Raw genomic sequence first — 15,740 nt, forward strand, 5'->3', positions numbered from 1 at the left:
AGCCTCCCCCATCGTGGACTGGAGACAGCCTTCCCCCTCATGGACTGGGGCAGCCTATTCTACATGGCCTGGTGCCAACCTCCCCATCATGGACTAGGGGCAGCCTCCCCCATCATGGACTTGAGCAGCCTATTCTACATGGACTGGTGCCAGCCTCCCCCATCATAGACTTGGGGGCAGCCTCCTCCGTTGTGGACTGGGGGCAGCCTATTCTACATGGACTGGTGCCAGCCTCCCCATCATGGACTAGGGGCAGCCTCCCCCATCATGGACTTGGGGGCAGCCTTCTCCATTGTGGACTGGTGGCAGCCTATCATGGACAGGGGGCTGCCTCACACATCATGGAGTGGGGGCAGCCTCACACATCATGGACTGGGGGCAGCCTCTCCCATCATGGACTTGGGGGCAGCCTCCTCCATTGTGGACTGGTGGCAGCCTATCATGGACAGGGGGCTGCCTCACACATCATGGACTGGGGGCAGCCTCACACATCATGGACTGGGGGCAGCCTCACACATCATGGACTTGGGGCAGCCTCCACCATTGTGGACTGGTGGCAGCCTATCATGGACAGGGGGCTGCCTCACACATCATGGACTGGGGGCAGCCTCTCCCATCATGGACTTGGGGGCAGCCTCCTCCATTGTGGACTGGTGGCAGCCTATCATGGACAGGGGGCTGCCTCACACATCATGGACTGGGGGCAGCCTCACACATCATGGACTTGGGGCAGCCTCCACCATTGTGGACTGGTGGCAGCCTATCATGGACAGGGGGCTGCCTCACACATCATGGACTTGGGGCAGCCCCACACATCATGGACTGGGGGCAGCCTCCTCCATTGTGGACTGGGGGCAGCCTCACACATCATGGACTGGGGGCAGCCTCACACATCATGGACTTGGGGGCAGCCTCCACCATTGTGGACTGGTGGCAGCCTATCATGGACTTGGGGCAGCCTCACACATCATGGACTGGGGGCAGCTTCCCCAATCATTGGCTGTGGACAGCCTCTCCCAACATGGGCTGGGGGCAGCCTCCTCCATCATGGACCGCGGGTGACGAGCACGCCGGATTATAAGAACCTCATACTAATATTGTGTAACCCGAGGACAAGGTCACGCCCGCTCCGGGTGTAGCCGCCCGCCTGTGTACGGAAACAGCGTCCACCCCGCACAGCCTATCACACTGAGGAGGAGGACGGCGCCATAGCGCTGCCGGACTGTTTCCTTCCGGTATCACATCCTCCCAACATGGCAGCTGCCGGGTTCTGCGCCTTCATAGCAACAGGTAACGACAGAAGCGATTTCTATGTCTTCGTGCCAAGAGCACCGGGTGGATCGGAGTTCTGTCTGTGCCCGTGGCTGTGCTATGTTCAGTGCGCTGGCAGGGAAAGGGTGTGTGCAGATGCCACATCCATCCATCCCCATCATCATCATCATCATCACCGCCGCCTGTACGGACGGAAGTGTGTGCGGGTGAGATGTGCAGGGAGATCCCGGTCACTGTGTGTGTGGGGAACATCAGCTACTGTACAGCCAGCTGTGTATATAATACTGCAATGTATGTGGATGGGCAGTATATGGTCCTATATAGGAGGAGCAGATACTGAATATGTGACTGGGCAGTATATGGTCCCATATAGGAGGAGCTAATAGTGTACATGTGAATATGATCCCATATAGGAGGGGCAGATACTGTATATGTGACTGGGCGGTATATGTTCCATAAAGGACAGGTCAGATACTGTGTATGTGAATAGGCAGTATATGGTCCCATATAGAATGAGACAGATACTGTATATGTGAATTGGTAGTATATGATCCCATATAGGACGGGGCAGATACTGAATATGTAAATGTATAGTAAACCTATACCGGGGGCAACCAACATAAATGCTCCGCCATATTGAATGCAATAAACAACCGAAAAGATAATGGACACCAGAGCTAAAAAGTTAACAACTTTATTAGAAACAATTATTAAAATATTACACGTAAATATTAAAAACACACGTAAAGAGATGCAATGGAAAGGAGGGAGGTGAACCTAGTTCCACGCAAGGTTACAGCTATCCAATGAGGAGCAAATCAGCAATACTGAGTCAGAGAACCGTACATATAAACCTATAAATAGTAAAAATCAACTCCCAGGTATAGCAAAAATAAAAGCCCAAAAGCCAAATCGTGACACAGAATAGTGATGAAAAAGGGTGGGCAACTATACCAGGGAAAAGGCTCCTGGATAAGTCTGTATATGCAGACAGCAGGGGGGTAAAGGTAATAGATTGAACGTTATGAATCAAATATATAACTGGTATCTAGCCCTATCTAGGCACACCCATACAAATTTCTATAATAGTCCTGGGAAATCCCACGTATAATAAGAAAGAGGGCTGTGCCACAACATATGCCTGCCAAATGGCTATAGGGGAAAGAGGGTACAAAAGTATCTAATGTAGTAAAGACCATATACCAACCTGCTGCTGCTGCCGTGCGTGCATAAGAGGCCCCGACGCGCGTTTCGCAATGTGGCTTCTTCGGGGGGCAAAATCAGTTTGTCTCCCATAGTTGAGGTCTACCTATGATGTAAATTACAGACGCCTCTCATCTTTTTAAGTGGTGGAACTTGCACTATTTCTGACTGACTAAATACGGTACTTTTTTGCCCCACTGAATATGAATGGGCAGTGTATGATCCCATATATAATGGGCAGGTAGTATATATATGAATGGGCAGTGTATGATCCCATATATAATGGGCAGGTAGTATATATATGAATGGGCAGTGTATGATCCCATATAGGAGGGGCAGATAGTATATTAGTGAATGGGCAGCATATGATCCCATATTGGAGGGGCAGATATGTGAATGGGCAGTATATAATCCCATATAGGACAGGGCAGATCCTGTATATGTTAATGGGCAGTATATGATCCCATGTAGGATGGGCAGATAGTATATATGTGAATGGGCAGTATATGATCCCATATAGGAGGGGCAGATAATACATATGTGAATGTACAGTATATGATCCCATATATGAGGGGCAGATAATACATATGTGAATGTACAGTATATGATCCCATATATGAGGGGCAGATAATACATATGTGAATGTACAGTATATGATCCCATATATGAGGGGCAGATAATACATATGTGAATGTACAGTATATGATCCCATATATGAGGGGCAGATAATACATATGTGAATGTACAGTATATGATCCCATATATGAGGGGCAGATAATATATATGTGAATGTACAGTATATGATCCCATATATGAGGGGCAGATAATACATATGTGAATGTACAGTATATGATCCCATATATGAGGGGCAGATAATACATATGTGAATGTACAGTATATGATCCCATATATGAGGGGCAGATAATACATATGTGAATGGACAGTATATGATCCCATATATGAGGGGCAGATAATACATATGTGAATGTACAGTATATGATCCCATATATGAGGGGCAGATAATACATATGTGAATGTACAGTATATGATCCCATATATGAGGGGCAGATAATACATATGTGAATGGACAGTATATGATCCCATATATGAGGGGCAGATAATACATATGTGAATGTACAGTATATGATCCCATATATGAGGGGCAGATAATACATATGTGAATGTACAGTATATGATCCCATATATGAGGGGCAGATAATACATATGTGAATGGACAGTATATGATCCCATATATGAGGGGCAGATAATACATATGTGAATGGACAGTATATGATCCCATATATGAGGGGCAGATAATACATATGTGAATGTACAGTATATGATCCCATATATGAGGGGCAGATAATACATATGTGAATGTACAGTATATGATCCCATATATGAGGGGCAGATAATACATATGTGAATGGACAGTATATGATCCCATATATGAGGGGCAGATAATACATATGTGAATGGACAGTATATGATCCCATATATGAGGGGCAGATAATATATATGTGAATGGACAGTATATTATCCCATATAGAAGGGGGCAGATAATACATACGGTATGTGAATGGACAGTATATTATCCCATATAGAAGGGGGCTTATAATATACATGTATGGCTGGAGGTTAAACATATCCTGCCAATTTTCTTTCCCTGTGTTTTTTTTTGCAGCCATCTTCCTGTTGGCCCGCTCCTCGGCATTTGTAGAGGACTTGGATGAGACGTAAGTGTGCAACTCATGTTGTATTTTTTCCCGGCTGTATGCAGTGTGTAGCTGTTGACGTATAGTGTCCCAGTATGTGCTGGAAGGTGAATGACTGTAACCTAAAGCTGCCATATGACAATGAGCTGGGCATTGATGCTGCTGGGAATATAAGCATTCCCAGTATATGCCGTATTTTTCAGACAATAAGACGCATCGGACTATAAGTTGTACCCATGTTTTATGTTTTAGAGGTGAAAAATAGGGAAAAAAATATTTGAAGCAAAAAATGTGGTAAAATATTTAATAACATAATTAACATACTATTACCGTATATGTGGTGTTATTATTTATAATAGTATGTTATTATGTTGGAAGCTACAGGCAGATGTTGGTGCTGCTGTACCAGTGTGGAGTCTGTAAAGTACTACCGGTATATGGAAGGAGGATGAGTATAAGAATAGGGGCACAGGGCTTATATTTAAAGCACCACCCCAGCTCTGAAAAATAACACTGGAGTGCTGCTTTAAGATCCCATGGGAGAACTATAACTCCCAGCATGTACTGCAGATCCTATGGTATGCTGGAAGTTATAGTTCACCACAGCAGCGGCAGAGTGCTTTTTTTATGTCCTTTTAATTACCGTATATACTCGAGTATAAGCCGACCCGAGTATAAGCTGACCCCCCTAATTTTGCCACAAAAAACTGGGAAAACTTATTGACTCGAGTATAAGCCTAGGGTGGAAATGCAGCAGTGAATTTCAAAAATAAAAATAGATCATTCTTGCCCCATAGCTGTGCAATATAGTGCTCTGCACCATTCATTCTTGCCCCATAGCTCTGCCATATAGTGCTCTGCACCGTTCATTATTGCCCCATAGCTGTGCCATATAGTGCTCTGCACCGTTCATATTTCCCCATAGCTCTGCCATATAGTGCTCTGCACCATTCATTCTTGCCCCATAGCTCTGCCATATAATGCTCTGCACCATTCATTCTTGCCCCATAGCTCTGCCATATAGTGCTCTGCACCGTTCATTATTGCCCCATAGCTGTGCCATATAGTGCTCTGCACCGTTCATTATTGCCCCATAGCTGTGCCATATAGTGCTCTGCACCGTTCATATTTCCCCATAGCTCTGCCATATAGTGCTCTGCACCGTTCATTATTTCCCCATAGCTGTGCCATATAGTGCTCTGCACCGTTCATATTTCCCCATAGCTCTGCCATATAGTGCTCTGCACCGTTCATTATTGCCCCATAGCTGTGCCATATAGTGCTCTGCACCGTTCATATTTCCCCATAGCTGTGCCATATAGTGCTCTGCACCGTTCATATTTCCCCATAGCTGTGCCATATAGTGCTCTGCACCGTTCATATTTCCCCATAGCTGTGCCATATAGTGCTCTGCACCGTTCATACTGCCCCATAGCTGTGCCCCATATAATGCTCTGCACTGTTCATATTGCCCCATAGCTGTGCCATATAGTGCTCTGCACCGTTCATATTTCCCCATTGATGCTCCACATAAATCTGTGCCATTGCTGCTGCTGCTGCAATAAAAAAAAAAAAAATGCCATACTCCCCTTTCTTGCTTGCAGCTCTGCACCGTTCATATCTCCCCATAGCTGTGCCCCATATAGTGCTCTGCACCGTTCATATTGCCCCATAGCTGCCATATAGTGCTCTGCACCGTTCATATTTCCCCATAGCTGTGCCCCATATAGTGCTCTGCACCGTTCATATCTCCCCATAGCTGTGCCCCATATAATGCTCTGCACCGTTCATATTGCCCCATAGCTGCCATATAGTGCTCTGTACCGTTCATATTTCCCCATAGCTGTGCCCCATATAGTGCTCTGCACCGTTCATATCTCCCCATAGCTGTGCCCCATATAATGCTCTGCACCGTTCATATTGCCCCATAGCTGCCATATAGTGCTCTGCACCGTTCATATTTCCCCATAGCTGTGCCATATATGCTCTGCACCATTCATATCTCCCCATAGCTGTGCCCCATACAGTGCTCTGCACCGTTCATATTTCCCCATAGCTGTGCCCCATATAGTGCTCTGCACCGTTCATATTTCCCCATAGCTGTGCCCCATATAGTGCTCTGCACCGTTCATATCTCCCCATAGCTGTGCCCCATATAATGCTCTGCACCGTTCATATTGCCCCATAGCTGCCATATAGTGCTCTGCACCGTTCATATTTCCCCATAGCTGTGCCATATATGCTCTGCACCGTTCATATTTCCCCATAGCTGTGCTCCATATAGTGCTCTGCACCGTTCATATTTCCCCATAGCTGTGCCCCATATAGTGCTCTGCACCGTTCATATTTCCCCATAGCTGTGCCCCATATAGTGCTCTGCACCGTTCATATTTCCCCATAGCTCTGCCATATAGTGCTCTGCACCGTTCATATTTCCCCATAGCTGTGCCCCATATAGTGCTCTGCACTGTTCATATTTCCCCATAGCTCTGCCATATAGTGCTCTGCACCGTTCATATTTCCCCATTGATGCTCCACATAAATCTGTGCCATTGCTGCTGCTGCAATAAAAAAAAAAAAAAATGCCATACTCGCCTTTCTTGCTTGCAGCTCCCAGCGTCCGGTCCCGGCGTCTCTCCGCTCTGACTGATCAGGCAGAGGGCGCCGCGCACATTATATGCGTCATCGCGCCCTCTGACCTGCACAGTCAGTGCAGATAGACGCCGGGAAGATGGAGCGATGTTCGGCGTGTGGAACGTGGACAGGTAACTATGCGATACTTACCTGCTCCCGGCGTCCGGCTCCTTCCCCCGGACAGCTGGTCTTCGGTGCCGCACCGTTACCGCTGATTAGAGAAATGAATATGTGGCTCCACCCCAATGGGAGGTGGAGCCGCTTATTCATTTCTCTAATGAGCGGTCCCACGTGACCGCTGAACAGTGGAAGAACTGCAGCACCGAAGACCGTGGGACAGGCGGGGAGCGTCAGAACCGCCGGGACTAGGTGAGTATGCCTCAGCGCCCTCACCCGCCGACCCTGCCACCCACCTTGACTCGAGTATAAGCCGAGAGGGGCACTTTCAGCCCAAAAATTTGGGCTGAAAATCTCGGCTTATACTCGAGTATATACGGTAATTCTTCGTTATACAGGCTGTGCTCTCATCAGTGCAGGTCCTGCAGCCAGTCAGCCACGCTAGAAAACCGAAATTATCTCTCTACAGCTGACAGGACCTGTGGTGAGGTAATGAAGAGCTGGAGCATCACATGACCGCACAGAGCCCTCCCTCTTGTTACCTCACCACAGGTCCTGTAAGAGGAGGCTGCATTGTTTCTAGTGCGGTGCCTGAAGGACCTGTGGTGACATAATGAAGAGGGAGGGCTCTGTTCTGTCATGTGATGCTCCAGCCTGCACTTTTAATTATGTCACCACAAGTCCTATACGGGAGCACTCAGCATCATCACAGCCCGCTCTGGGCTGTCAGGTATGAAACTGCGATTCCTCCTGTGGCACCCTGCTCCTGCCGCCTCCTCCACCGATCACAGATCTCCCCAGCCGCTGTTTAAGTGAAGGAATATTCATTCACTGCTCGGTGCTGACAGGTGGGCGGGGAAGCGATTAATGTATATTCCTTCACTTAAAGCACTGGGACCATTTGGTTTCTCCAGCGCCGCATTCCTGCAGCTGCAACATTTTCCTGCCTCCTGAGAGTGCGATCCCCCTCTGCTGCTGCCTCCTCTCCACATGTTACATTCGGACCATAAAACGCACCCTACACTTTCCTCCCAAATTTGGAGGAAAAAAGTGCGTCTTATGGTCCGAAAAATACGGTATGCCTACCCCTCGCTGGGCGGCAAGCCTACAGCTGGGGACTTGTGCTCTTATCTGATCACTTATTACTCCAGTCGGCCATTTGTAGGTTCTGGCTTTCTCACAGATGTAATAGGTTCGCTCGGTGATGGCTGACATGCCAATTAATTGTCATTAATACCTTGCAGCTTCTGATAGTTTTTGACATAGCGACATACTTTTACTGACATAATCTGGTCCGGTTCGGCTCTTGTTTTTCCCGGGGCGTACAGATCATACTGTTACCCTCATTGACTTCCATCATCATGTTAAGAACTAAGCAGAACATATCACGAGGACTAATCACAAGAAATCGGGAGCGAGCAGTCAGTCCTGTCATAGCTTTCATTCCCCAAAGGGCTTCCAAAAATTGTGAGTGGATATCTGACTGGTCTCTACAGGCAGCTGCTCCATTTTTTATAGCTTTTATTAATCTACCTGAATATTTAAACGAGTTATCGGCTCACAAAAGATGCTTGTATGTGCATCACTGAGGTACCTCAGCCCCTAGATTTATGGATTACTTTTTCGCTATGAGGTTCATCTCTTTTCCCTGATCATGGAAGAACAGCGTGATTCTTCCTTCAATGGCATGATGACCTGTCGACACCCCAAGATGGAACGGCACCTATAAAGAACCATAGGTGCCAATACACATTAAACTCTTCTGCTGTATCTGCTGTGTTTTTATAGTATAAGTAGGAATTACCATTGAGCAAATCTTCCATTCTTTTAGACCCTGGTCCATCAGCTGTTGGCCTGGTGTCTGATTGACGAAACTCTCAGCAATTAGCACAAATGTTGGTAATGCACGTCCTTGCAAGGTCTGATCCCCCTCATTCTATTGGTAGTAGAGTGGGAACTTGAGCATAGCGATGTCCGTGTACAGAGATGTACAACCCTTTCAACAATTTGCTGCAACGGAACCAAACCGAGACATATTTGCTCATTATGGAAGAGAAGGGCAAAATCGGACACAAAAGTTTGGATCCAAGAGGATGTCTCCTGCTCTTTAGTAACAACAAAATGAGCAGCCAAACTATTTAAAGAGGACCTGTCACTGCAGCCCGGACTTCCTCTTCATGTTCAATGTGTCCAAAGGCAGGGACAGTGACAACTTCTCTGTCTGGTCACTGGCATTACGTGTCGTTCCACCACATCACAACCCCAGGAAAGCGAGTAAAGACGCCTCTTCAACAACGGCATCAGCACGGGAGGTGAGTATAGGCTTTATTATTTTTCGGGGCATAACATTTTGTTTAAGAAGGGGTTGTCCTAGTAGTGGACAACCCCTTTAATCTGAGTCACAAGTCATGGCTCCTCAACAGGATAGTGACCCAAAACACACAGCTAAGAACAACCAAGAATGGCTAAGAGCAAAGCAATGGACTCTTCTGACGTGGCCTTCTAAATCTTCTGCCTTCCTGATATAAATCCTATTGAACATCTGGGGAAGGAGCTGTATCATCCATTCTGGAGAAGGCACCTTCACTCCTGAGACCATATGTAGATAAAGGGTAGCTGTCACTCCTGGTTGAGCGACTCTGGTGCCTAAGTAGGATTCCAACCCGTAATCCAATAGTAGCAATAAACCTGGCGCTCAGGATAGTAGGAACGTATAACAGATTTATTTGGCAATCCACAAATTAGCTGCCTTTGTCAGCGCTGTTCTCTGGCAGTTCTGATGAAGGTCTAAACAGACTGAAACGTTAATTTGTGGATTGCCAAATGAATCTGCTATACGCTCATACTTTCACACCTGAGACATATGGAGCAGTTTGCTCATGAGGAGTGGGACAAAATATCTGTGGAGAGGTCCAGAAGTCTCATTGAGCGTTACACAAATACTTTGTTTGCAGTGAGTGCCTCAAAAGGTTGGGCAACAAAATGTTATGGGCGCCATCATTTTTGTTCAGGCTATTTTCATTAGTGGTTTTGCTTTTTTTTTTTTTTTTTTTCTTAGTTTTTTTTTTTTTGTTGAACCGCAATTCACAATCCATGTCTGATTTTCATCAGTTGATTTTTAAAAGTAAATTGAAAATTACGGTACTTTTGTCAGTCAAGTTATTTCTGTAACCATTGTGGGTTTTTCTTACTTTAACAGCTTAACTATCTTATCCACGTGTGTATGTGTTTGACTTGAGTTTAGAGATGGGCTTTTTATCTTTAAAAGAAGTTCATTGTGGCCCCATTATCTTATTCTGACTCATGACTCCATACCATAGCTGTATCCTCCGAATGTATAGGTTATACATCCAGAGAAAACCAGATCTGGCATGAAAGGGCAGGTCTCGCTACCACACCTGCCTGTTATTACAAAATACCAAAGCACTTGGATAAGGAATCCATGAAAGCTGGATATTGTTTTCCGTCACCCAGCTTGTCCTGGATGAGATGTATACCGTACCTTCTGGAGCTAAGAACGCATTAGAGAGAAATCATTGGGCTTTATAATCCTGTCCTCTCAGTGCTGAAAGCCTTTTCATGTTCTCTGTAAGAAAGGTCGATCCCAGAGTCCTGAGCTTGATATAGAGATGTCAAGTTAACATACTCGTTAGATGTGAGCAGTCAGCAAGACCGGCAGAAAGTCATGAGCATGAGGGAAACGCTACTATGCTGGTGAAAAATCCACAGCCTATAGCGGTAGCATCAAAATGAATGAGATCTTCTGAACGCAATGCTCTGCAGAAAAATGTTAACACTGTGCAAGTGTGGCAGCCTATAGGGTGCTGAAGCAGGCATGGCGGCGCCTGTAGGGTTCTGACGCAGGCATGGCGGCGCCTGTAGGGTGCTGACGCAGGCATGGCGGCGCCTGTAGGGTGCTGACGCAGGCATGGCGGCGCCTGTAGGGTGCTGACGCAGGCATGGCGGCGCCTGTAGGGTGCTGACGCAGGCATGGCGGCGCCTGTAGGGTGCTGACGCAGGCATGGCGGCGCCTGTAGGGTGTCGATGCACTATTGACAGGTGATTAGTACATCATTGTTTGAAGTCCCACATGCATGAAGGCTCTCCTTGCATGTGTTCTGACTGTCACACAGCCGAGACACATGCAGCTGCGGAGCCGAAGAGCTGATCAGTCGATGCAATCCAGGAAGCTGGGTTCCGTCTGCAGCTGATTCGGTAAGCAGAGTAATCCTTGATCAAATTCGCTCATCTCTAGTAGGGATCTGACCATTTTGGCTGCGTACATATGTTGTTTCTTGAAACAGGATGTTAAAGTCTAAAATAGCTCCAGTCGTCAATGTGAAAATAGCAAGATTGCCAAAGAAAATACTTTTAATACAAAAACCTGATTTAAAAAATTGCCAGGGGACAGCCGGGGAAAAAACTTACAGATATCCCATCGCTGCCACCAATTTGTCTGGAACCAGCAATCCATTCCCTCCAATCATTAGTACTATTGTGCAATTGATGACAGTTGATGGATGGTGACTATGCTGCTTTTGCTACTAGACACAGGTTATGTGCTCTTCCAGTGAATGTCTAGTATATGCCGTATTTTTCGGATTATAAGATGCACTTTTTTCCCCCCAAATTTGGGGGAAAATTGGGGGGTGTCTTATAATTCGAATGTACCTCACCGGCTGTAGAGGTGGAGCAGGGTCCCAGGGTGGCGCATTGCTGCAGGCCGCAGGCTGGGATGAGGGGGTGTTTGGATGTACGACACTGCGGGTGTTCGGTGGTGTGGGGGCCCCGCCGATATTTTGTGAAAGCCCGGGACCCCTGCACTTCCATGGTTTACATTGCAGTGAACTCTGGGAATATGGCTGCCAGGGGCAGCGCATGCAGAGATGGAGATCTCAGCACCAAGATCTCATGAGATAAGATCTCATCACAAAGATCTCCATCTACGCATGCGCTGCCCCTGCCAGCCATTTTCCCAGAGTCCACCGCAAAGTAAACCATGTGCCGGGGCTCCGGGCATTCACAAAATGTCAGCAGAGCCCCCACACATCCGAACACCCCTTTCTCCCATTCTGAGGTCTGCAGCGTAGCCCAACTCCTGCCTCTGCCAGCAGCGACCCTGGAACCCGCTTCACCACAGCCACCACCCCGGTAAGCAATAAGGCGCATGGATTGTAAGAAGCACCACCATTTTATTAAAAAGTTGTTTTTTTTTCCTATTTTTCACCTCAAAATTTGGGGTGCATCTTATCTGATGCGTCTTCTAAACCACAAAATACGGTACACATCTGACTCTTAACTCGTAGAATACATATACAACAAGTGAAAAAAGTATTGAACATGTCACCAATTTTCTAAGCACATATATTTCTAAAGGTGCTATTGACATGAAATTCTAACCCTAAGTTGGTAAGAGCCCATCTGATCCACACGGGCAAAGAAATCAAACCATAGCTGTCCATAAATTAACTTGTGTGTAATAATGAGAAATGGCAATACAGTATATACAATCTCATAAAATAAAAAGGATAAGCAAAAGAAAATTATTAGACCTGATGTCACAGAAATGGCACTTGTCTTAGTTTGCTGTAGGACTACGCTTCCTTCCACTATCTTCCATCACTGAGCAACGATTATATTTCAGAATCTGCTTTTATTAAATAAGATTCATTCCCTCATCCCTCCCTTTGGTGATTGGGGCTGGCCAATAGGATGTAGCTTGGTCCCCAAAAATGATGGGATCCCTAATCTTAAGGATATCCACCCCCTGGAGGTCCCAGGCGGGAGATATTCTATATTTTCCATTATGAATTTAGTTTTCTCTAGATAGGAGAAATGGCATATCAATATTTTCCATCTGACCGATATTACGGTAATTCAGGTCTGATGTGCAGACCTCACGGTGGTGTAAGTAAATGCGTTATGTTCACCACTTAATCACAATGCTAAATATGTCTTTCATAACTATATGACCTTCGACTATCACAAAAAAACAATATTTGTAACTGGACTTCGATGCCGGAGCATCTGCTTGTTGTTCTTTTGAACATAGGAGGCCATATCTCCTCCACAAGTGTCACCTCCCCAACCTTTGGTATAGACTTTGTGTCTGCTCTCCAGCGGATAACCCACTTCAATTACCTGTTCACAACCCCCCCCCCCGCCGTTGTGATCTCAACGGGGGTCTTGTGAAGTGTTTAGAGTGCTAGCTCTTGTTAGCTTTCCAAGTTATGTCTAAATCCTCATTATGAGGGTGACATGTCAACGTTACATCTACGACAAATGTATATAATTGACTTGTGTATGCAAAACATTACATAATCACACTGTCTGTATATCTTTGCCACCTGACTAAATTGCTGAATGCAGCAGTCTGAGTCCTGGGAATCCTTTCATGGTGGGATATGTTATTGCGCGGTTCACTGAGTAGTCATCAGATAATGGGCTCAGTGGAGCGGACGGTGTGCTACCATGTGCACTCTACTAATGAATGTCAAATGAGAAAAGTAAACTGTAGATGAGTGTCGGGCTTCCACTTGTGCCCATGATGCAAGTTTTTCTTTATAGATGACGAAACTTTGTGCCATAATCCTAGGGTGATTGGTTCTAGCAGGAGGAGTTGAGGGAACGCGTGTGAGGACCTCTGGGGGACGTCATGCTGCAATAGTGATGAACTTCCGAAGACTATGCCATAACCGCGTCAGTAATGGCATTCTAGTCATTAGAGATACAGAAAACTCTCTCACTCTCGTGTGCATTTTTTCCTGATTTTACCATGGATTATTTTTTTTTTTTTATGTAAAAGGAGAATAATGCAGGCAGATTAAGCACAAGTCTTAAGAATGCTTAGCACATCACTGACGAAAGTCCATGTGAATAAACCCTTATGGTCGTGGGTGCTAGTCCTGTTGTAGACCATCAACACTTGGCACAATCCAAAACGCGTGAACGGCACAGAATTTTGAATAAAACATTGCTTCTTCTTTACGGAATCCATTAAAGTGTGTGAAAATTATATTCCCCGTTGGCCACAGACTGCCACGTTTCTGGCGTACGCAGTGTCTTACAGACTAGGGTTAGGGGGGCTGTGTACATCACAAATGCGACAGTCTGTGGCCAATACTTTTTATACCCATTTAAAAATTTAAATTTTCAACAAAGCAGGAGCAGTTTTATTATAATCATGTGGATGTGCTGTTCACTCTTTTTAGGGATTACTAATGTTTTGCAGTCCTAAGTAAAAATATGTGAGGTGGGGCTGTACACGTAGCAGGAGTGACTCGCGTACCATTTTGCAATGTGGTTTTTGGTTGCTCGACTGCTGGCCATGCAACTATTGAAGATGCAGTGGTGACCATGTCTTCCCTTATTATTTATTATTATAGCGCCATTTATTCCATGGCGTTTTACATGTGAGGAGGGGTATACAACACCTACAATAATCTTAAAGCGTACGAGTCACGACTGGTACAGGAGGAGAGGACCCTGCCCGCGAGGGCTCACAATTCCTTCACCCTTATCGGAGTTTGACGGATCCCTGTCCCTACTCTGGGGGTCTGATCCACAAGCGGAACAAATGCTGCTTGTTGTTCTTCGGTCATCTGACGCCTCTGATTGGCTGAAACGTCGTCTGATGTTTTGCCGGCGTGCTGTTCCACCTGATGAAAAGGACCAAGTATGGTGGAGATCATGGAGAAGAATCATTGCTTGTGATGGGTTTGACGAACATTAGGACTGGAAAATAATTTTTTTAATTTTGTTAATTTATAGAACTAAATAGAAGAACATGGTGTAGATATATGTTGTAAATCATACATTATATAATGGGGAACGTCTCACGGTTTGGTTACTCTTGCTTGTTTTTGTAGTTTCAAAGAAACCCGAGAAGAGGATGTGTGGCTCGTTGATGTAAGTCTTATTATTGTCAATCTCGTATTTTCTCTGTAAGGTGTATACATGTCACACTACTGATCACAAAACGTCACTTTTTATTAGTTCTATTTTGCTTCAGATTTTTTTTGGCTCGTTTAGAAACGCTTTATGAATTTTCCTTTTTTTTGTTGTTGTTTCTACTCTGGAAAAAAACACATGGACAATAGGCAGATTATGATCGTCTTATTTTCTATACGGATAGTTTGATTTTAATTAAGGGCTAAATCTGCTACACTCTCCTCCTGAACTAATCTTTCCATCTCAATATTCTGAATTCATAGGTAAAATCTGTCTTCAGTGAATGCAGATTTTCCAATTAATGAGAGAGGATATAATAGTTGGTGCCTATAAGGTTCGATGGAGAACTGAAGCTCCTTTCAGGGGAACTTGCAGCACAATGCCTGTGTCTAGCTCCTCTCTCCGTAGACCTTTCTGAGCACCAATTGGCATCTCCTATCGCATTAATGGGAAAATCTGTATTTACTGAAGACAGAAATTACCAGTGAATTGAGAATGAAAGATCAGTCTAGGAGTAGAAGCAAGACGCAGCTTTTTTTAATATGTTACAAACTTTCCTATTTTCATGTGTACTATTGATTAATGAAGATAAAAATTAAAATGATGGTTACTCTTTAAATCAACCCGAAGAGAAGCTTATGGTTCTTATTTTCCAATTTCTTTCTCATTTGTGCCGAAAAGAAGTTGTAAAGCTTTATATTGCAAACTTAAGTAAAAATAGTTTCCTGTTGTCTTTAGCAACAGACCGCCCAACATCTTAATACATCATGCTGCTCCGCATCTGACTCTGTGTTTGACTTTTAGAACGTCATTGCAGTCAGCAGCTTTACAGAGCGGGAAGATAGCCAG

General features: G+C 45.3%; 1 protein-coding gene across 1 annotated transcript in view; it reads left to right on the forward strand.

Annotated features, from left to right (window-relative positions):
- Positions 1-1,002: 1,002 nt before the first annotated feature.
- The window catches only part of TMX3 (thioredoxin related transmembrane protein 3), an 87,780-nt gene continuing 73,042 nt past the window's right edge, over positions 1,003-15,740 (forward strand). The window contains exons 1-3 of the mRNA XM_069730987.1: positions 1,003-1,290; positions 4,160-4,211; positions 14,810-14,849. Of these exons, the coding sequence (XP_069587088.1) occupies positions 1,254-1,290; positions 4,160-4,211; positions 14,810-14,849 (129 nt within the window). The 5' untranslated portion in view covers positions 1,003-1,253. The remainder of the gene's footprint in view (positions 1,291-4,159; positions 4,212-14,809; positions 14,850-15,740) is intronic.

The sequence above is a fragment of the Ranitomeya imitator genome, chromosome 6, assembly GCF_032444005.1.
Source record: "Ranitomeya imitator isolate aRanImi1 chromosome 6, aRanImi1.pri, whole genome shotgun sequence".
NCBI classification, from domain to species: domain Eukaryota; kingdom Metazoa; phylum Chordata; class Amphibia; order Anura; family Dendrobatidae; genus Ranitomeya; species Ranitomeya imitator.